At 37.4% G+C, this 24079-nt stretch overlaps 2 protein-coding genes, 1 long non-coding RNA gene and 1 pseudogene across 3 annotated transcripts; all 4 read left to right on the forward strand.

Moving 5' to 3' along the window:
• Window positions 1-5199: 5199 nt before the first annotated feature.
• On the forward strand, window positions 5200-8425 carry LOC148192817 (uncharacterized; annotated as a pseudogene).
• Window positions 8426-8516: 91 nt separating this feature from the next.
• On the forward strand, window positions 8517-10133 carry LOC148192818 (ribosome biogenesis protein BRX1 homolog 2-like). Its single transcript, XM_088099071.1, has 3 exons — window positions 8517-8636; window positions 9104-9205; window positions 10034-10133. The coding sequence occupies exons 1-3, from the start codon at window positions 8520-8522 to the stop codon at window positions 10106-10108; spliced, it is 294 nt and encodes a 97-aa protein (XP_087955197.1). The 5' UTR covers window positions 8517-8519; the 3' UTR covers window positions 10109-10133.
• Window positions 10134-12028: 1895 nt separating this feature from the next.
• Window positions 12029-13652, forward strand: LOC148192819 (notchless protein homolog). Its single transcript, XM_088099293.1, has 6 exons — window positions 12029-12193; window positions 12284-12365; window positions 12558-12647; window positions 12820-12945; window positions 13374-13501; window positions 13578-13652. Exons 1-6 carry the CDS (start codon window positions 12029-12031, stop codon window positions 13650-13652), a joined length of 666 nt encoding a protein of 221 aa, XP_087955419.1.
• A 1571-nt stretch (window positions 13653-15223) lies between these two features.
• Window positions 15224-17646, forward strand: LOC148192820 (uncharacterized). The gene is made up of 3 exons (XR_015781830.1): window positions 15224-15349; window positions 15448-15533; window positions 17363-17646. It is a non-coding gene; the product is annotated as an uncharacterized LOC148192820 (long non-coding RNA).
• Window positions 17647-24079: the final 6433 nt, after the last annotated feature.

A 24079-nucleotide genomic window follows, 5' to 3' on the forward strand; every position in this document is an offset into this window, starting at 1 on the left:
CAGAGTTCAAATCAACAATACAATCAATTTCAGAATGAGGTTCAGTACTCTCATCACCAACATAAAGTTCATATACAGATTCAGAATCAACAGATGCATTCATACAATCACCACTCATCAGAGAATTGGAACTATCATTAACAGAAATTAAAACAGAATCTGAATCAGTGAAAGAAGGATTAGCGTATACAATTACAGAGGTGGTTGGACACTTAATCACTTGAAACTCTGGGGTAGCAGCTACCATCAGTGGTGCTTCATTGGTTAAACTGATTTTTGTCGCCTAAAATCAGAACAAATCTGGTCCCCACTAATGTAGCATAGGGCACCAGAATATCAATCCTAGGACTCAACAAAATTAAGTTTTTAAAATGTAGAGTAGTCTTGTATTATTTACTAACTTATTTTACTTACTAACTACTGACTAAACAGGTGGGGACATTTAAAATGAAAACACAGAAATTAAAAAATTAAGAAAAGCGAAACTATAATCTATTTTAAAATAAAAGAAGGAAGAAAATAAAGAAATAAAACCTAAGCTAAAGTGATGAAGAGATTAAACCTATTTATATCCAAAACAAAACCTATATACTAAAACTGGAACAAAATCAGAAATAAAACCAAATTAAAAAGAACTTAAAACTCAAGATTGAAAAGCATCATATCAACAAGAATGTAAAGGCTGAAACAGAAGTAAAGCAGATCATAAATTCTAAAATACTCAAAGTAAACAACTGGAACATCAAAACTCAAACTGAACTTCAACTATCACTATCAAAAGCAAAGACAGAATTGATTTCATAGGTGAATGTACATTGATATGAATAAAAGAGTGCTTAGAGTTCTCAAGAAGACATCATGATAATGTGAATCCCAATCCAGGGTATTCTAGTTCATATTTCAGAACTTTAATTTGACTCTTTCCACTCATTTTTCCAATCAAGGTTCATTAGCCTATTCATCAATCTAAAATTCACAAACAAATTCAAGAAACACAAATTTGAATCAATTTTTATGCATTGGACTTTTCTCTGTCTCGAGAAGACATCTCGATGAAAAATGCTACATTTAATTCCGAAAGAAATCATAAAATTGCAGAGAATCAGAATCCAAATCATTTTCTCAAAACATAACAATGGCAGAAATCAAGAACACAGAACAATCTCAACACAAACGAGAATACGAAATAGAACTTTATTAATATGAAAAGAAGATTACAACTGTACCGGAAGTCACCAATATTCTCGCGACTGTCACTCTCGCAATTGTCTCAGCGAAATCCAGAAACAAGAACAATATCTCTACTCTAAGAAAAGCGTAAAAACCCTAATCTACAGAGCGTCTGAAAATGTATCTCAAAAGTATATGAAGAAGTGTTCTCTATATCTCCCTATTTACATGGTGAAGGCCTTTATATAGGGTCAAAAACGAAAAGAGAAAAGGAAGGGGGAAAAGAAAAATGGAAGAGGGGAACCTTGCTATGACGCTTCGAGCTTCACCTTGATCCAACGGTCTCCAAAAGCTTTGCTCTTCAAACCCTCCGATCCACTTAAGCTTCGGTCAGCTTCTTCTCTGGCGAGGATCGCGCTCCGGTCACGTCTTCAGCTTCACCGGTCAGGTTCTTCTTTGGGTAAGTGGCGAGAGCTTTTCTTCTCCCTTCTCTCGCACAAGCCCTAGCTTAAGTGTTTCTACTCTCTTCCAAATGAATGTGCTTGAGAGAATGAAATTTTCTCAAATGAGCTGCTCTGCAATGACCCCCAAAAGCTGCCTCCATTGAAACTCACCGTTTCACTTAAGTCCATACCAGCATTTGGCAGCCCAATTATCCAATCAGTAGCGCTCTTCCAATTGCAGCACCATTGTAGCAGGCCAGCGCTGCCTTCAATTTCACTTGCAGCAGCTTAATGTTAAGGGTGTTGCTCCCTCCACCACCACAGCCTTCTCCCTCCACCTCCCCTTTACTATTTTGCCCCTCAGTAAAATTTTATTTTTAGAATTATTGTTTTTTAATTTTACTCATTTATAACATATTTCACTGATAACCTACGTAGTTCCTTGTATGAGTAAAATATTTTTCTGCAAAGCTCAGTGATCGTGAAAAGAATTATCAAGCAATCCTCCTCTTGCTTTCGGAACAGTACGTGGTGCAGTGCGTTTGTGGTGTAATGTGCTTGTCGTGGTTCCTCTCCAGGTACGTAGTCATAATCCTTCCAATAATCCTAAACCCTAAACCCTAAACCCTTCCAATAATCCTTCCAATAATCTTTCCAATAATCCTTTAACCCTAAAACGTAAAATGAAAACGAAGCCTAAACGGATGACATCCTTCAACGGATGTCAACATCCGTTTAAGGCAAAACGGATGTCGACATCCGTTTCGCCTTAAACGGATGTTGACATCCGTTGAAGGATGTCATCCGTTTAAGCTTTGTTTTAATTTTATGTTTCTGTTATTATTTTATTAGATATTTTAATATTTTGATTTATTATTTTTGAATATCTTTTTAATGTATTTTAATAATGTATATTTATATTAGTTTATATTTATATTAGTTTATATTTAAATATTAAAATATTAAAATAATAAAATAATAAAAATAAAAAATTTTAACTTCAAGGATATAATTGGAATTAAAGATAATTGAGGAGGTGGAGGGAGAAGGCTGTGGAGGTGGAGGGAACAACACCCTAATGTTAAAACAGTGGCCCAAAACAGCGGCCCAAATTTAATCCAGCAGCTCATTTCAATTCAACACCTCTCAATCAACTTCTATTATGCCCCAAATGTTGTCCCAATCTGTAAAAAATCAAACAACAATTAAGAAAAAGAAGAAAAATTATGCAATTAAAACAAAACATTTTTATTGAAAGAATTTCAGAAAATTACTAATTTCCTAATTATTAACAAAAGCTAAAAATTACACTTAAAAACCTCTTTTTAACTAAAATTTTATAAAACTAAAGAATTAAGAGAAAAACATAAAACTAATCTAATTCTAAGAAATTAAAAACTAAAGAAATCTAAGAAATGATTTTTAATAGAGAAAAATATGTAAATCTAGAGTGTTATCAGTAACTAATAATAAATAAATGACAATTCATATAAAACATCTCTAGAATAAGGCAGGATGTTCTTTTATTTACTTTTGGAATTAGGGCAAGGAAAGAAGGGGAAGCTGTGTAACTAGAGTTGTGTAATTCTTATAGCTAAATCAATATTGCTCCTGCAGCCATTGCTCCATTGCTCACTACTGTTTTCAATATGTACTTCACTACGACAATGTACTATTCAATGTTCAAAGCATCAAGTTTCTCTGTTTGAATCTTCAAATAGTGGAAGTTTGCAATGCTATCAATAAACTTAAATGAAAAAAATTTAAGAAAAGAGTAAACAAACTTTATAATGGATGTTTGTATTGGTGATCAAAGATCATACAGTTAGTGGATTGCCTAATGACTTTCCAATTTGAGGGTCCCAACAAATAAGTTCACCAGCCTTGTTCCCACTTACAAGATACTTTCCATCCAGTGACCATGCAATACAAAGTACCCAGTTCTTGTGTCCTGCATAAAATGTTAACAGCTATAATGCTATATATGACTCGTTAAAATTGTCGAAGCATTATGAAACTATAGAAATTGATATTAATTTAATAAGGAAGGATAAAGAATAGCTCTTTACAGCAGAGTAGACCATTGTAATTCTCCCAATACTATAATTCTCAGCCTTCACAGTCCCTATCCTTCCCTCTTATTATTTTCTCATTCCTTTGCAATAACCCCCACCCTCCCACTATTCTTTGCCAGCTTAGAATTCCATCATGATCCAGATTTAATAGCATGAACATTCCCCTTAGTAGTAACACACTGCTTCTCATCGAGAACCTTCAACAAATTCTAACTCCTTTTACCATTTAGTTAAATTGATCATTTATATTCTTGTACTTAATTAGCAGATACCAAGAACAACTTAACGTTTTTAAATGTCAAACCTTTGCAAGTGTACAATGGTGTCTGAGTGGTCAAGTCCCAAAATCGAACACTGGTATCACCAGAACCACTTGCCAGTTGTCATCCATCGGGACTGAAGGCAACACTAAGTACAGCTTCGGCATGACCTAAAAATATAAACAACCGCAAAAATATGAATTCTAGAAAATTCAAAGAATAACACAAACTTGTGCTACAATAATCATCAACATCCAAACCACGCTGTTGTCTCTCACAGTTTAGCAAGCACAATACAACATTGTGCCACTACGAATGGGAAAATACACAATATGTCTCACATACCAGAAATAGTTTCAGAACAACGATTCACAGGACGAATCCGGAAAATAGCTTGAGGTTGATAAACTATAGGCAAAGCCTTGTCCATCGAGACTGGAATAGTGTTAAAGTAACATTGCAAAGGAAAAGAAAAACATCATTACAAGTGCGTAATTCTTTGTATCAATTCTTTAGAAAGATGAGGATTTTTTTCTCAAAATGTGTTAAAAGCAAGTAAATAAGTGAATTTACAACGAATTAAGAAGGAAAAAGAAATAATTTATTGTAAACAAACATGACTAACCTTTGTTTTTCTGCAAGTATGTTTCAAGTGGCACAATGAGCTCCTCATCTGATATATAGAAAGCATACGACAACTTCTCTTCCTAAAATGAAAGCATAGATAATCGCTCAATGTTATAAATAATAAACAAAATGTAAAATAGAATTTGAGAAGAATAAAGGGACTTGCTTACATTATTTTGAAGCTTATTAACAATCTGATTGAGGTGTTGAGGGCCAGCATTCTGAGGTAGGTACATGGGAGAGCCCAAGGGAGTTCCATTTGGGTCGGTCAAAAGACACATCACGTTGTTGATTATCTCCCTCTTCTCCACCATAGTCTCTGTCTCTACCTCCATTTTTCAATCAGGGATTTTCCTTCTCTTATGCTAAGATTCTCTTATGGATGATGCTTCTTACTCTTCCACTTGGGTGTCGCTTCTATAGTGAACAAAAATTAGACTCTCTATATTAGAATTTAAACTCGAATTGAGAGCCTCGTGAACGCATTAAACAACACCTTTTGGGCTTTTCTTCATGCACAAAAAAAAATTCTTACCCAGCCACCGTGAACGATGCTCTGCCACAAATCCTTCTCTCCGGTGCTACAGATGCGTCGGAACGTTCTCAAACAAGACACGCACACGAATGGGGATAAAAATGCATGGTGATGGGTGTTTCTTCGTGCATCCCATCGAATTTCTACCTACACCTCATCACAGGCTTCCGAAAATTTTGATCTGGAACAGGGGTGTGCTAACTGTCTTTCGAAAAAGAAATTTCAGAATTGATCTACCGTTTTGGCTCTGTTCAAGCGACCAACAATACAATCAGCAGAAAGACAGTGGACAAGAACGACAAAATAGCACACATCCAAAGCCAAAAAGTAATAATACACCAAAAATTAAACTACCAAACAAGGCTACAAAAGAATGCTGAAGAAAACCAGTGAAGAAAACCAACCTGGATGAAGAAAAAAACAAACCAAACAAATGAGTGAGAAAAGGAAAAAGAAAGGAAAGGAATAAGAAACAAGATGAAGTGAAACGAAAAGGGAAAAGAGAGGAATCCGTGTGAGAGATGAGTGGGGGCGCGCGGAGAAAATAATGAGGAAAAATAGGGTTTTCAAATTAATTAAAAAAATCCTAAATCATAAAAGTAAAAAAGTTTTAACCTAAGGGCAAGCGGAGGAAACATGGTGTAGTGGTGGATGCAGCAACACCCTAAAAGTCGTATATTTGGGCTTTCCGTAAGGCCCATCGGGAATAAAGGCCCAATTTAAGCGTAGTCCCTTTGCTAAGAAGAAAAACCTTTTGCCCCCATTGTTGCAACTCATTCGTTTATTCATTTGACGCAACCACCAGCGAAATCCCATTCCAGTTTTTCTATCATCTCTTCCCACCCCAGGTGCGTTTATTCTCTGGCGGGCACCTTGCTAAAGGGTCGTTGGCAATTTTTTGTTTTGTTTTGTTTTTGTGATTGTCGTTCTTGGTTTTTGCAGATTTTGAAGAAGAGAAAGCGTAGTGAGAGTGGTCAAGTTGTTGCACATCCTAAACAGGAAGATGCTGCTCCAGAGAGACCGTGAGGACCCTTTTGGGTTGGAAGGATAAGAGTCAAGTCACTGATGAAGTAGAAGACAATAACGTTGCTTCACCAATATTTAGGAACAAAGAGAAGGTTTTGGTCACTTGCTCTAGGCGTATCAGTTACAGGTACAACCTAATACACACCCCATAACTTTTAGTTACAGTTTTTGTTGCTTTTTCGAGTTTGGATTACTCTAATTTTGTGTCTTGATTTGCAAAGTTTAAGGACAGAGAAACCTTGGATAGTGAGTTAGGTTTTGTATATTGTTATGGTATTCATGGGTGGAGTGATTGTTTTCCATTATTCTTTCCCACCCTCCCACTATTCTTTGCCAGCTTAGAATTCCATCATGATCCAGATTTAATAGCATGAACATTCCCCTTAGTAGTAACACACTGCTTCTCATCGAGAACCTTCAACTAATTCTAACTTCTTTTACCATTTAGTTAAATTGATAATTTATATTCCTGTACTTAATTAGCAAATACCAAGAACAACTTAACATTTTTAAATGTCTAAGTTAACATTTTAAATGTCTTTCGAAAAAGAAATTTCAGAATTGATCTACCGTTTTGGCTCTGTTCAAGCGACCAACAATACAATCAGCAGAAAGACAGTGGACAAGAACGACAAAATAGCACACATCCAAAGCCAAAAAGTAATAATACACCATAAATTAAACTACCAAACAAGGCTACAAAAGAATGCTGAAGAAAACCAGTGAAGAAAACCAACCTGGATGAAGAAAAAAACAAACCAAACAAATGAGTGAGAAAAGGAAAAAGAAAGGAAAGGAAGAAGAAACGAGATGAAGTGAAACGAAAAGGGAGAAGAGAGGAATCCGTATGAGAGATGGGTGGGGGCGCGCGGAGAAAATAATGAGGGAAAATAGGGTTTTCAAATTAATTAAAAAAATCCTAAATGATAAAAGTAAAAAAAGTTTTAACCTAAGGGCAAGCGGAGGAAACATGGTGTAGTGGTGGATGCAGAATCACCCTAAAAGTCGTATATTTGGGCTTTCCGTAAGGCCCATCGGGAATAAAGGCCCAATTTAAGCGTAGTCCCTTTGCTAAGTAGAAAAACCTTTTGCCCCCATTGCTGCAACTCATTCGTTTATTCATTTGTCGCCACCACCGGCGAAATCCCATTCCAGTTTTTCTATCATCTCTTCCCACCCCAGGTGCGTTTATTCTCTGGCGGGCACCTTGCTAAAGGGTCGTTTGCAATTTTTTGTTTTGTTTTGTTTTTGTGATTGTCGTTCTTGGTTTTTGCAGATTTTGAAGAAGAAAATGGTGAAGAAGAGAAAGCGCAGTGAGAGTGGTAGAGTTGTTGCACATCCTAAACAGGAAGATGCTGCTCTAGAGAGACCGGGAGGACCCTTTTGGGTTGGAAGGATACGAGTCAAGTCACTGATGAAGTAGAAGACAATAATGTTGCTTCACCAATATTTAGGAACAAAGAGAAGGTTTTGGTCACTTGCTCTAGGCGTATCAGTTACAGGTACAACCTAATACACACCCCATAACTTTTAGTTACAGTTTTTGTTGCTTTTTCGAGTTTGGATTACGCTAATTTTGTGTCTTGATTTGCAAAGTTTAAGGACAGAGAAACCTTGGATAGTGAGTTAGGTTTTGTATATTGTTATGGTATTCATGGGTGGAGTGATTGTTTTCCATTAATTTGTAGGTACCGACATTTGATGTTGAACTTGGTGTCACTTTTGCCGCATTGCAAGAAGGATAACAAGGTTGAATCAAAAGAAACTAAAGGCGCCACCCTTAATGAGCTTGTTGAGCTCAAAAGTTGTTCTTCGTGTTTATTTTTTGAGGTATTTTATTTATATGCCACAAGGTTTTTTCAGTGCCGTGTTACTTCAATTTAGGATTGATATGTTGTGCTGTTCTCTAGACTAGTATTTGCAATTTTTTTTTGCGCTATTTGGAAAACCTGAAGCATGCTAATGGGTAGGGGAATTCTTTGTTGGTCACAACTGTTGATGCTATTTCAATGAGATGTTGTAGTCGTGAGTTTGAGTCTGGTCAACTTGTTATATTCTATTAGTGTCTTCTCTCATTTTTTATGTATTAATTTCAGTGCAGGAAAGCAAAAGATCTTTATCTCTGGATGGCCAAATGCCCCAGTGGCCCATCTGTAAAGTTTTTAGTCAGTGCAAGTATATTCCGATTCAATCATTGTAATGTTAATATAACACTAGTTTGCTTGCTCTAATTATTTAGAGTTCTGATGTCTGTATACTCTAGGCATCACTGGTCATTCTTCCCAGTGAACTATGTCTTTTGTGTTTCTCTCTCTATCTCGACCATTTTTTATATACACTTTTAGTGATTTTCCTTTTTCCTCCTGTTTTTTCAGTTCATACAATGGAGGAGTTGAAGCTAACGGGAAATCACCTAAAAGGTTCTCGTCCACTTTTGCCGTTTTCTGCAAATTTTGAAAAAGATGCACATTGGAAACTGTTAAAGGAGATGTTGTTACAGGTGTGTTGTTGGTTTCTTTCGTTGCAAGTTTTTTCGTTTTTGTCCATCTAGTTCCATCCGAGGAAAGATGGATTTCTGTAAACTTATGTTGATAACTCTCATATGTGCACTTTCATATATAAGGTAAAGGTTAGCTTGATGATTTCATCTTATTTTTATGATTCGTGATGTTGTACACCATGAATTTCCGGCCAAATTAAGAACTGCTTCATGTGCTTTCTACCAATTTAATTGGAATCTTACATTTTTGTCGTCATATATCTTCCTACGATTTTTTTCTCAATTTATTATGTCTGATCAATGAAAATTCAATTGATGTTATTGTTATGCCCATCTATTTTACATAGTTTATGTCATATATCTGTTTAATGTATATTTTCTGTGTGCAGTTCTCTCTATTTCTGATACTGTTGTTTGTTTACTGTATTTGATAATTTCTAATATACTATTTCTTTCCTTTTGTTTAGATATTTGAAGTACCAAAGGACCATAGAAAGGCTAAGCCCTTCCATGATCATGTTTTTGTTTTCTCAATAGCTGATGACCATATATGGTTCCGGAATTACCAGGTTTGTGTCTGTATTCCGGAATTACCATAGACTATTTTTGCATTAAGACAAAGGTTAAAAAATCCTGGAGATTATTGTTAGGAGCATCTTTTCTGCCTATTTCTATACAAATTAAGTGTATGCATTGTTATTATAAACATGTTTATTGCTCTTTTTAGCCACATGTTAATGATTGAAGTGAAGTTTGGGTCGAGCATTTTTAACCTTTACTCCTTTACTTTCTTATAAACATTACTCAATTATCAACTTATCTATACATTTCAATTTGAAGTTTTAGTTTTTGACAAGACTTAGATAATATATAAAGAATGGTTAACCACAGGAATTTTGAAGATGGAGGATATTTGACCATTATAATGAGTTTAAATTTTATCTACTACCGATGTAAAACATTTTATTTGTAAATACATTAATATGTTCCGTTATGGTATTGTTTTGTAAGCTCAAAGGTTAAACTATGATGCATGTAATGTTTTATTTTATTGATCATCTTTATTCATTTAATTATGGTCAGTCTTACCAGATCAGTGAAGATCGAATCAAGTGGGGATTTTGGTTTGACCTGTGCATGCCTGCGATAGATGTTATACTCCGTTTTTGTTGGACAATATACAGTTAGATTGAGTCATTTGTGTTATACTCATGACATGGTCATTAGAGGACAATTGTTACTATTAGTTGTTCGCAATACTCCTATTTAATTCGAACATTATATGGTCTCATTTTCTCCAACTATATAATATTGATTTTTCCATGAGACAATATTGTAGTATTTTCTACCTGTTGCTAATGCCTATTGAGGAATGTTACATCTTTATTCCCTTGCAGATTTCTACTCATCATAATGAATCAGACAAATTACCAAGGGGAGGCCTTGATAAAATGACATTGATTGAGGTCTGAAAACTAGTTCTTCATGTATCTTTTGATCTTTCAATTTCTAACATTCATTTAACCTATGAGCAAACTATTTGTTTGGGTCGGTCCACGGTTCTGCTTGAACCCAATTAAAATATTTGGTGGCAGTTTTGGAGGCCCGACATTATATGAGAATCCATTTTATGTATCTCCAAATCAGGTACCAATCAATATATTTTTCATGTATGCCTTGAATTTTTCTTTCCAGATAAGATATATCACACCTGTATATCAAATATGCTAGAAAAATACAATATATAAACAAAACTAAAAGAAAAGGCAAAATTTAAAACCCATTAACCCATGAGAAGAGTCTCAATGGCTTCGAAGAAAAGTGCTGACATTTCAGGGGTTGGAGACTTGATTGCACATTTGATGCCAGGGTTTCCAATCACTAGTAAGTTTAATTAAGAATGGAACCCCTTTAGGGAGTTTAGCTGAGAAGTAAAACACGTCCTTGATAGCAATCTTGCGCTTTGCAATAAATAACATGTTTGGTGCAACCTATTGTTCCAGAGTTGCGTCTGCACTGCTAATTACCTTTCGCAACAAACGCACGTCGGACATCCGTTTAAGGCCAAACGGATATCCCACATCCGTTTTGGCCTATATCTGTTTGGTCTTCGCGAGTTCTGTTCAACAATACAACTACCAGAAAGATAGTGCACAAGCAACGGCAAAACAACATAGATCCAAAGCCAAAAAATAATAATACACCATAAATTAAACTATCAAACAAGGCTAAACAATAATGTTGAAGAAAACTAGTGAAGAAAATCAACCTGAATGGAGAGGAAAATAAACCGAAGAAAATCTGGATCACGTTTCTCGATGCTTCTCCACGCTCCTTCATACTAAAAATCAACAACAATGGAAGCAATAACAATGGAAGCAATGAAACCCAAAAGGAAAATGGCAAAGAGACAAATGAAGGAAAAGAAAAGGAAAGGACGAAGAAATGAGAGAAAGTGAGAAGGAAAAGGGGAAGAGAGATATATGTGAGAGATGGGTGGGGTGCAGCTGAAGAGCAAAATTGACGCGAAATAGAGTTTTCAAATTAATGAAAAAATCCTAAACAGTAAAAATAAAAAGGTTTTAACTAAAAAAGAAGGATAAAATTGGAATTAAATGAATTTGGAGAGGTGGAGGAAGCACGGTATGGTGGTAGAGGGAGTAACACTCGTACAAATTTGATAAGATGCACGAAGAAACACCCATCACCATGCATTTTTATCCCCATTCGTCTGCATGTCTTGTTTGAGAACGTTCCGACGCATCTGTAGCACCGGAGAGAAGGATTTGTGGTAGAGCATCGTTCACGACGGCTGCGTAAGAATTTTTTTTTGTGCATGAAGAAAAGCCCGAAAGGGTGTTGGTTAATGCGTTCACGAGGCTCTCAATTCGAGTTTGAATTCTAATAGGGAGAGTCTAATTTTTGTTCACTGTAGAAGTGACACCTTCAAGTGTTCGTTAAAATGCCAGAGAAAAACTCTTATGTACACAGTCAATTCCTCACCCCATGAAGGTCCCCCAGGTTCCTCCCCCAACTAAACCACACCACTCTCAATCCCAAATCTGCCGTCGTTTTCGTAAATAAATCCAATGAGTTGGGTTGAGAATATCATCATTTAAAATTTAAAATTTAAAGTTTAAAATTTAAAATTTAAAATGATGATATTTAACAAAGAAAAAGAAACATAAATATGGGAAGTCTGAGGTCTCTGTATGATGGATCCTGGGTCCTGCGTAATTTAGGGTTTGTGCCGGTGTGACTTTATTTCACTACTTTTTTTAGTTTCACCACGACAACGAAGATAGAACCAAATAGATCCCCAAGTGGAAGAGTAAGAAGCATCATCCATAAGAGAATCTCAGCATAAGAGAAGGAAAATCCCTGATTGAAAAATGGAGGTAGAGACACAGACTATGGTGGAGAAGAGGGAGATAATCAACACCGTGATGTGTCTTTTGACAGACCCAGATGGAACTCCCTTGGGCTCTCCCATGTACCTACCTCAGATTGCTGGCCCTCAACACCTTAATCAGATTGTTAATAAGCTTCAAAACAATGTAAGCAAGTCCCTTTATTCTTCTCAAATTCTATTTTACATTTTGTTTATTATTTATAACATTGAGCGATTATCTATGCTTTCATTTTAGGAAGAGAAGTTGTCGTATGCTTTCTATATATCAGATGAGGAGCTCATTGTGCCACTTGAAACATACTTGCAGAAAAACAAAGGTTAGTCATGTTTGTTTACAATAAATTATTTCTTTTTCTTTCTTAATTCGTTGTAAATTCACTTATTTACCTGCTTTTAACACATTTTGAGAAAAAAAAATCCTCATCTTTCTAAAGAATTGATACAAAGAATTACGCACTTGTAATGATGTTTTTCTTTTCCTTTGCAATGTTACTTTAACACTATTCCAGTCTCGGTGGAGAAGGCTTTGCCTATAGTTTGTCAACCTCAAGCTATTTTTTGGATTCGTCCTGTGAATCGCTGTTCTGCAACTATTTCTAGTATGTGAGACATATTGTGTATTTTCCCATTCGTAGTGGCACAATGTTGTATTGTGCTTGCTAAACTGTGAGAGACATCAGTGTGGTTTGGATGTTGATGATTGTAGCACAAGTTTGTGTTATTCTTTGAATGTTCTGGAATTCATATTTTTGCGGTTGTTTATATTTTTAGGTCATGCTGAAGTTGTACTTAGTGTTGCCTTCAGTCCCGATGGACGACAACTGGCAAGTGGTTCTGGTGATACCAGTGTTCGATTTTGGGACTTGACCACTCAGACACCATTGTACACTTGCAAAGGTTTGACATTTAAAAATGTTAAGTTGTTCTTGGTATTTGCTAATTAAGTACAGGAATATAAATGATCAATTTAACTAAATTGTAAAAGGAGTTAGAATTAGTTGAAGGTTCTCGATGAGAAGCAGTGTGTTACTGCTAAGGGGAATGTTCATGCTATTAAATCTGGATCATGATGGAATTCTAAGCTGGCAAAGAATAGTGGGAGGGTGGGGGTTATTGCAAAGGAATGAGAAAATAATAAGAGGGAAGGATAGGGACTGTGAAGGCTGAGAATTATAGTATTGAGAGAATTACAATGGTCTACTCTGCTGTAAAGAGCTATTCTTTATCCTTCCTTATTAAATTAATATCAATTTCTATAGTTTCATAATGCTTCGACAATTTTAACGAGTCATATATAGCATTATAGCTGTTAACATTTTATGCAGGACACAAGAACTGGGTACTTTGTATTGCATGGTCACTGGATGGAAAATATCTTGTAAGTGGGAGCAAGGCTGTTGAACTTATTTGTTGGGACCCTCAAACTGGAAAGTCATTAGGCAATCCACTAACTGTAAGATCTTTGATCACCAATACAAACATCCATTATAAAGTTTGTTTACTCTTTTCTTAAATTTTTTTCATTTAAGTTTATTGATAGCATTGCAAACTTCCACTATTTGAAGATTCAAACAGAGAAACTTGATGCTTTGAACATTGAATAGTACATTATCGTAGTGAAGTACATATTGAAAACAGTAGTGAGCAATGGAGCAATGGCTGCAGGGGCAACATTGATTTAGCTATAAGAATTACACAACTCTAGTTACACAGCTTCCCCCTTCTTTCCTTGCCCTAATTCCAAAAGTAAATAAAAGAACATCCTGCCTTATTCTGGAGATGTTTCATATGAATTGTCATTTATTTTTTATTAGTTACTGATAACACTCTAGATTTACATATTTTTCTCTATTAAAAATCATTTCTTAGATTTCTTTAGTTTTTAATTTCTTAGAATTAGATTAGTTTTATGTTTTTCTCTTAATTCTTTAGTTTTATAAAATTTTAGTTAAAAAGAGGTTTTTAGGTGTAATTTTTAGCTTTTGTTAATAATTAGGAAATTTGTATTTTTCTGAAATTCTTTCAATAAAAATGTTTTGTTTTAATTGCATAATTTTTCTTTTTTTTCTTAAATGTTTGATTTTTTACAGATTGGGACAACATTTGGGCCATAATAGAAGTTGATTGAGAGGTGTTGAATTGAAATGAGCTGCTGGATTAAATTTGGGCCGCTGTTTTGGGTCACTGTTTTAACATTAAGCTGCGGGTGTTGCTCCCTCCACCACCACAGCCTTCTCCCTCCACCTCCCTTTTATTATTTTATCCCTCAGTAAAATTTTATTTTTAAAATTATTGTTTTTTAATTTTACTCATTTATAACATATTTCACTGATAACCTACGTAGTTCCTTGTATGAGTAAAATATTTTTCTGCAAAGCTCAGTGATCGTGAAAAGAACTATCAAGCAATCTAACTCTTGCTTTCGGTGCAGTACGTGGTGCAGTGCGTTTGTGGTGTAATGTGCTTGTCGTGGTTCCTCTCCAGGTACGTAGTCATAATCCTTCCAATAATCCTAAACCCTAAACCCTAAACCCTTCCAATAATCCTTCCAATAATCTTTCCAATAATCCTTTAACCCTAAAACGTAAAATGAAAACGAAGCCTAAACGGATGACATCCTTCAACGGATGTCAACATCCGTTTAAGGCAAAACGGATGTCGACATCCGTTTCGCCTTAAACGGATGTTGACATCCGTTGAAGGATGTCATCCGTTTAAGCTTTGTTTTAATTTTATGTTTCTGTTATTATTTTATTAGATATTTTAATATTTTGATTTATTATTTTTGAATATCTTTTTAATGTTGTGAGACCCTGGATAATTAGCAAATTTAATCCTGACATCACACCACTAACACACACACCACGTCACTGTTGCGGGTAATTAAAAACCCACTTTCAACTCTGATTTTCACCTCTGCAATGCACAGAAAACTGAACCACCATCATTCTCTGCAACATTAAAAACGCACCACTCCTTACATGCACACCTGCCACTTGTCACGTTAGAAACTTACAAATCAGAATTTAGTATGCAGGTGTCAGTCTTGGACATGTTTGTTCAAGCAAACGTTACTTTAACAAAACCAAAGTTTTCTGAGAACCCTTTCACCTGCACACTCATTCATCTTCTTCCTCAGAAAACCAAACTCTTCATTTTCTCCAAATTTCTCTCTAAGAATCCTTAACTTCTCTCTATCAGAAAACTCACGTTTCCTCTCTGATCACAATTGCAGCACCATAGGAATGTTAGTACTGCTGTGATCTCCATTTTGGACCAAACAGAAACTGAATCCAATCTGGTAAGCCTTCTTACTGTATTTCGTTCTTAGGTTTCTGGAAGAATAGAGTTTTAGTGCATGCAAGTATGTAGTCTCAGAGTTCTGCAATTTTTGATTAGATTTGTTTTGGAAGAATCAAGAATATAATAGAAGCATAGTTGGATAAAGCCATTTTCATCTAGGACAAGTTGGAACTTCAATCCGGGTAAGGGAAGCTTATATGTTTAATTCATACTGCTTGATTTTATAATCTGAGTTGCATGTATATGAAATCTGATATTTGAGCCTTATGAACGTTTACTGATATGAGATATAAATTCTGGTTCATTTGCATGTTGTTTTGGATACGCATGAAAGATGTGTGAATGTTATAGAGTTGGAATGATTAGATCGATTGAATCTGTCATGAATGAACACTGCTTAATTGTATTATATATGTTGTTGCTGATTTTTGATTTAAATGTATATTGATTTGATTCTGTATAAATGGAGTATGGTGATTGTATATTTGGAATGATCCAAATGTTGAAATCTGTATGATTTGATGTATTAAATCTGAAAGGAAAGTTGTCAAGTTCATAAAAATCGAAATCTGGAAAATTCTGTTAAGAGTTGAGAAATCTGGTCTCTGTACTGATAAAGGACGTTCGTCCCTGTACGGTCTTAAACCGTTCGGTTTTCAGTTAAGCTTACTTAGACTAGAATTCTTTCATTTGGAAAGAATTCTGCCCGAGAATGAGCGTCCCTAGTTGATGATCTGAGCGTTCGTCTAGCTCAGTAATATTTAAATATTTAAAACTTTATAAATGAGTGACGTTCGGCCTTAAGTAGAGCGTCCGTCCTTAATAACGTTCGTCCTAAATGAAGTTCGACCTTCTGTTGAACGTTCGTCTACAGAGCGTTCGTTTCTATATTGAACGTTCGTTCATAACTGGTGTTCGGTCATATACCTAAACGTTCGTCCTACCCAACGTTCGGTTTATACCAACGTTCGTTCTGATTGTGCTCGGTCATTGACTTAGCGTTCGTTCCAAAGCGGGGTTCGGTTTCTAAACTGAACGCTCGTCCCTATTATTGAATTTTGAGCGAACATAACTGGCGTTCGTCCAAATTGTTAAATTACGTTCGTACTTGGACTGCCAGTGCTGTTCTTCTGAAATCAATTATATTGCTGGTGTATCTAAACACTTATCACTGGTTTTATTCCTTGGGTTCTATCTAGATTCTTTACACTTAAAATCTTTCAATGTATTATTCATCTCTTCTAAAGATCAGTATTTTCAAATTATCAAGAGTTGAAGCATATTAAGTGAATAAATGACTCGTTTCTTTTGTCCAGAAACGTGAAATCAAAGGTTCTGTGATAAGTTCATTTTATTTGATTAAAGAATGCATGACGTTAATATTAAGAGAGTGAAATACAGAATGGAGATATTATAATTATGAAAGGATATGATGGTTGAACACGACATGATATGATTATATGATTTTGAACTTGAATGAGCGTTCCATGGAGGAGCTTCTCAGTTGTATTAAATGCTAAATTTGTAAAGTATGAACATGGACAAGTTACTGATGGCTTGGTCCATCCTGATATTCCGTGATGCTCATCTTCACGTAGAAGGGGGTAGTCATGCGTGGGAATGGCAGGAGGTCATTCGTATCCCTCACTTAGCAGGGGCGAATGATTAACCTCAAGTGGAGGTCATTCGTATCCCTCACTTAGCAGGGGCGAAGGATTAACCGCATGTGGAAGCTGATTAGGTATATCCCGGCTACCACACCACTTGGGTGCAAGGACGCCTGTAACTACATGGTTCATACAGTTCAGTACAGTCTGTTTTATATAGATTTATATGTTAAATTTTATGATTAAGTTGTTTGATGTATCTGTGAATTAAATTGTGAACTGTATGTATGTTGTATTAATTAAACAATATAAGCTTACCCTTGCAATTTTCCTGGTGCTGTTTACTGTCCATGTATAATCCGTCTTGTCAAAATGCAATGATCATCCGTTGTGGATGTGAGCAGAGGGTGATGCATCTCTTGAAGTATTACTGGAAGAAGAAAATTTGGAAGATGCAAACCTGGTTGAAGTTGAAGTAAAAGCTGAACAGTAGAGGCGCGATTCCGTAGCAGTTTTAGTCTAGTGTGTTGTGCAGTATTTTTGGCAGTTGTATATATATATAGTTCTGCAGATCTGTTTTGTATTTATCTGAAAATTTGGAATTCTGTCAAGTGCTGGACTGTATTTTGATATTCTGTATTTAAATTCTACAGAATGGATAATCAGAACTGGTTTCTGTTTATTTTTTTTTGAATTCTGAACACTGCAGATTTTACTGTACGTGCTGTATGTTAAGTTTTAAAATTCTGAGCTACTGTAATATTCTTAAGACTGCACTGTTTATCTATGTAAATGTGATCAGTCCTGGTTAATGGTAATTATCATTATTTTGGGATGTTACATTAGTGGTATCAGAACAGTTTTGTTCTCTTAAGGACACTGTAGGGTTATGAGTGCACTGTGTTTTGCTGTGTGCTTATTATATGTTTAATGAGTTATTATTATTTAACTCTTGGACATAACTAACGCTCGTTTTCTCTGTATCCAGAGAACTAATGGCACCTAGATTGCCTCCCCCTCCTCAACCGAATGAACCTGATACTTCCAACCGCTCTAGATTGTTGGAGGACGTTATTGAGAGACTCCAACGACAAAATACCACCCTTATGGAACAGAACACCACCCTGATGCAGCAGAATCAGGCAGCCATGCAGGGTTTAGAAGCCTCACGTGTTACTGCTGAAAACACACAGAGACAATTGATGGACATCCTTGCTGCCACTAGAGGTACGCCTGGAGCATCCTCTTCAAACGCCACTCCACACGCTGCTCAACCAAACGCTGAATGGAGTTTGGAGAGTTTCCTCCAGCATCATCCAGCTAAATTCAATGGAAAGGGCCTCCCTGATGAGGCGGATCAGTGGCTAGGAGACATGGAGAGAATTTTCAATGCAAAGAGGTGTCCGGACGAGAATAGGTTGGCTTACACAGAATATTTACTGACTGGGGAAGCAAGCCACTGGTGGGCGAGCACAAGAGCTATTCTGATAGAAGCTCAACGTCCTGTCACTTGGGAAGTATTTCGTGGTAAATTTTACGAGGAGTACTTTCCTGACAGCGTACGGTTTGCGAAGGAAGTGGAGTTTTTACAACTAGTTCAAGGTGGGATGACAGTTTCAGAGTATACCAACAAGTTCAAGCACCTTGTTCGGTTCTATACGATGGCAGCCAATGAAGAATGGCAGTGTAGGAAGTTTGAGAACGGATTGAGGAGTGATTTGAAGGTGTTGATATCCAGCTTATGTATCCGGTCTTTTCCCAGTATGGTTGAGCGAGCTAAGGTATTGGAGAAAAATATGGCAGAGGTTGAACGACAGAAGAAACAACCGCAAGTTAGTAGGGGACCAATTGTGTCCAGGGGAAGTTCTGTTCAGAGGAGACTACCTTACGCTCGTCCAAATCAATCAGCCAATACAAGTGGTTCTCAAGCACTGGTTCCTGTAGGACAAGCTGGACAAGGCAGTGTAACTTGCTTTCACTGTGGAGGGCCGCATTACCGTTCATCCTGCCCTCAACTGGTAGGAGGAAAGCACTGTAACAGATGTGGACGAAATGGGCACGTGGAGAACGAGTGTAACATGAGTGGAAGAGCAGTGATGAGACCACCAAACACTGGCAGAAATCAGCCACGGGGTGGACGTGCACAAGCAGTGGGGAGAGTGTACGCTATCACTGGAGCGGAAGCAGAGAACGCAGGTAATCTTATAACTGGTGAATGCTTGCTGTTTGGAGTGCCTTGTTGTGTGCTGTTTGACTCTGGGGCAACGCACTCCTTCATCTCGAAGGCGTGTGTTGAAAAGCTGGGAATAGTAGAGAGAGATCTGCAGTTTGACTTGGTGGTATCAACACCAGCGGCTGGAGAGCTTAGAACATCTACCGTGTGCATTAGATGTCCTATTGTGGTTGAGGGGCATAGTTATAAGGTGAACTTAATCTGTTTACCTTTGAAGGACTTGGAAATAATTCTAGGAATGGATTGGTTGGCTACCAACCATATTATTATAGATTGTGGCAAGAAGGAATTAGTGTTTCCTGAAGATGATGAAGAATGTGTGGGAGTTACATTCGGTCAGTTAAGGGAGGATATAATGGAAGGTGCAAGCTGTTTTCTCATTATGACACATGAAGACAAGGAGTTAGGAGGGTTGACGGAAGCACGGACGTCCAATGAGAGCAGTACGGAACGAGCAGTGGTGAGTGAATTTCTGGACGTTTTTCCAGAAGAGATACCAGGATTGCCTCCTGTTAGAGAAGTCGAATTCACCATTGATTTGGTGACAACGGCAGCTCCTATATCTGTTCAACCTTACCGAATGGCACCTGCAGAGTTGGTTGAACTCAAGAAGCAAATTGAAGAGCTTATGGAGAAGAAATTCATTAGACCGAGCGTATCACCATGGGGAGCTCCGGTACTCTTGGTGAAAAAGAAAGATGGCAGCTCTCGGTTATGTATAGATTACAGGCAATTAAACAAGCTGACCATCAAGAACAAATACCCGTTGCCAAGAATAGATGATTTGTTGGATCAGCTGCATGGAGCAACAGTATTTTCTAAGATTGATTTGCGTTCAGGATATCACCAGATAAGGGTTAAGGAGGAAGACATCCAGAAGACAGCATTCAGATCACGTTATGGGCATTATGAGTACGTGGTAATGCCATTTGGAGTAACGAACGCTCCAGCCATCTTCATGGATTACATGAACCGGATATTTAGACCCTATTTGGATAAATTTGTAGTTGTGTTCATAGATGATATTCTCATCTACTCCAAAACCAATGCTGAACATGAAGAACACTTGAGAACAGTACTAACCGTGTTGAGGGAGAAAGAGTTGTACGCAAAGCTGTCCAAGTGTGAATTCTGGTTAAAGGAGGTGCAGTTTCTGGGGCATGTGATATCGTCTGAAGGTATTTCAGTAGATCCCTCTAAAGTGCAAGCAGTGTTAGATTGGAAGAGCCCGCGTTCAGTCACTGAAGTGAGGAGTTTTGTGGGGCTGGCTGGTTATTACAGACGTTTCATAGAGGGGTTCGCCAAGATAGTGGCTCCTCTTACTAGATTGACTAGAAAGGATCAGCCATTCGCTTGGACTGATCTGTGTGAGGAACGGTTCCAGGAGCTGAAGATGAAATTGACGAGCGCGCCAGTTTTGATTATTCCAGACACGTCCAAGCCATTTGAAGTGTACTGTGACGCATCTCACCAAGGTTTGGGCTGTGTGCTCATGCAAGAGAGACGTGCAGTAGCGTACGCGTCTCGCCAGTTGAAGATTCATGAACGCAATTATCCCACACACGACCTGGAGTTGGCAGCTGTCGTTTTTGCACTAAAGATTTGGAGGCACTATTTATACGGATCAACGTTCCAAGTCTTTAGTGATCACAAGAGCCTCAAATATTTGTTTGATCAGAGGGAGCTGAATATGAGGCAAAGACGTTGGCTGGAATTTTTAAAAGATTATGATTTTGAACTGCTATATCACCCTGGGAAAGCCAACGTAGTGGCAGACGCCCTAAGCAGGAATACAGTACAAGTCTCATTGATGATGGTGAAGGAGCTGAACTTGGTGGAGAATTTTAGAGATCTAAGATTACAATTTGAATTAGGAGAGAACGTAATAAGGTGCTGTAATCTTAGAATTTCTAGTGATGTGTTTGACAGAATCTGGATGAAGCAACGTGAGGATGAAGAACTGTTGAAGATATTTGATGCACTCGGTTCAGAAAAAGCTAAGGAGTTTAATGCTGGAACGGATGGTATGTTGCGTTATTTGGGAAGAACTTGCATTCCCAATGATGGAGAGCTGAAACGTATTATATTGGAAGAAGCTCATCATAGTCGTCTTAGCATACACCCCGGTATGACTAAGATGTATCAAGATCTTAGGAAATCTTTCTGGTGGCCGGGAATGAAGAGTGATGTTGCACGCTTTGTGGCATCTTGCTTAACCTGTCAACGCGCCAAGGCTGAACACCAACGTCCAGGTGGATTGCTTCAACAATTGGAGATTCCTGAATGGAAGTGGGACAGCATTTCCATGGACTTTGTGACTCATCTGCCACGCACAGTCAAGAATCACGATTCAATCTGGGTAATTGTGGACAGATTAACTAAGAGCGCCCACTTCTTAGCCGTGAATTTGAAGATGTCAATGACAAATTTGGCTAAGCTGTACATCAAGGAGATAGTGCGTCTTCATGGAGTGCCTTCAAGCATAGTTTCTGACCGAGACACGAGATTCACATCTCGGTTTTGGCAATCTTTACAAGGTGAATTGGGAAGCAAGCTACAGATGAGTTCTGCGTATCATCCGCAAACAGATGGCCAATCTGAAAGGACCATCCAGACGTTAGAAGATTTGCTTAGGACGTGTGTCCTGGACCATTTAGGCGCATGGGATGAGGTCTTGCCACTAGTGGAATTCACATACAATAACAGTTTCCAGTCTAGCATTGGTATGGCGCCTTTTGAAGCTCTCTATGGAAGGAAGTGCAGAACGCCACTTTGCTGGTTTCAGGAAGGAGAGAATGTGCTAACTGGACCAGAACTTATCCAGCAAACTACTGATAAAGTGAAATTGATTCGGGACAGATTGAAGACATCCTTGAGCAGACAGAAATCTTATGCAGATAGGAGGAGAAGACCCTTGGAGTTTGCAGCAGGAGACCATGTATTTTTAAGGTTGAATCCAATCACTGGAGTGGGAAGAGTTGTTCGTCCAAAGAAGCTGTCTCCCAAGTTCATAGGACCGTATCAAATTCTGAAGAAGATTGGACCAGTAGCTTATGAGCTTGCTTTGCCTCCTCAACTATCAAACCTTCATCCTGTTTTCCATGTGTCTCAACTCAGAAAGTATATAGCCAATCCCTCTCATGTTTTAGAACTGGAAGACATTCAACTACAACCTGATCGAACGCTGGAGTTGCAACCAATCCGCATTGATGATGTTCGCACTAAATTACACAAGAGGAAGGATGTTCGATTGGTGAAGGTAGTGTGGGATGCCAAGAATGGAGATTCAACGTGGGAGGTGGAGAGTGCAATGAGGGACTTATATCCACACTTATTCATAGGTAAATTCTGAATTTTCGAGGACGAAAATTTTTGTAGTTAGGGAGAATGTGAGACCCTGGATAATTAGCAAATTTAATCCTGACATCACACCACTAACACACACACCACGTCACTGTTGCGGGTAATTAAAAACCCACTTTCAACTCTGATTTTCACCTCTGCAATGCACAGAAAACTGAACCACCATCATTCTCTGCAACATTAAAAACGCACCACTCCTTACATGCACACCTGCCACTTGTCACGTTAGAAACTTACAAATCAGAATTTAGTATGCAGGTGTCAGTCTTGGACATGTTTGTTCAAGCAAACGTTACTTTAACAAAACCAAAGTTTTCTGAGAACCCTTTCACCTGCACACTCATTCATCTTCTTCCTCAGAAAACCAAACTCTTCATTTTCTCCAAATTTCTCTCTAAGAATCCTTAACTTCTCTCTATCAGAAAACTCACGTTTCCTCTCTGATCACAATTGCAGCACCATAGGAATGTTAGTACTGCTGTGATCTCCATTTTGGACCAAACAGAAACTGAATCCAATCTGGTAAGCCTTCTTACTGTATTTCGTTCTTAGGTTTCTGGAAGAATAGAGTTTTAGTGCATGCAAGTATGTAGTCTCAGAGTTCTGCAATTTTTGATTAGATTTGTTTTGGAAGAATCAAGAATATAATAGAAGCATAGTTGGATAAAGCCATTTTCATCTAGGACAAGTTGGAACTTCAATCCGGGTAAGGGAAGCTTATATGTTTAATTCATACTGCTTGATTTTATAATCTGAGTTGCATGTATATGAAATCTGATATTTGAGCCTTATGAACGTTTACTGATATGAGATATAAATTCTGGTTCATTTGCATGTTGTTTTGGATACGCATGAAAGATGTGTGAATGTTATAGAGTTGGAATGATTAGATCGATTGAATCTGTCATGAATGAACACTGCTTAATTGTATTATATATGTTGTTGCTGATTTTTGATTTAAATGTATATTGATTTGATTCTGTATAAATGGAGTATGGTGATTGTATATTTGGAATGATCCAAATGTTGAAATCTGTATGATTTGATGTATTAAATCTGAAAGGAAAGTTGTCAAGTTCATAAAAATCGAAATCTGGAAAATTCTGTTAAGAGTTGAGAAATCTGGTCTCTGTACTGATAAAGGACGTTCGTCCCTGTACGGTCTTAAACCGTTCGGTTTTCAGTTAAGCTTACTTAGACTAGAATTCTTTCATTTGGAAAGAATTCTGCCCGAGAATGAGCGTCCCTAGTTGATGATCTGAGCGTTCGTCTAGCTCAGTAATATTTAAATATTTAAAACTTTATAAATGAGTGACGTTCGGCCTTAAGTAGAGCGTCCGTCCTTAATAACGTTCGTCCTAAATGAAGTTCGACCTTCTGTTGAACGTTCGTCTACAGAGCGTTCGTTTCTATATTGAACGTTCGTTCATAACTGGTGTTCGGTCATATACCTAAACGTTCGTCCTACCCAACGTTCGGTTTATACCAACGTTCGTTCTGATTGTGCTCGGTCATTGACTTAGCG

The sequence above is a fragment of the Vigna umbellata genome, chromosome 9 (assembly GCF_029865625.1).
Source record: "Vigna umbellata cultivar VRB3 chromosome 9, Vumbellata_1.0, whole genome shotgun sequence".
In the NCBI taxonomy this organism is placed as follows: domain Eukaryota; kingdom Viridiplantae; phylum Streptophyta; class Magnoliopsida; order Fabales; family Fabaceae; genus Vigna; species Vigna umbellata.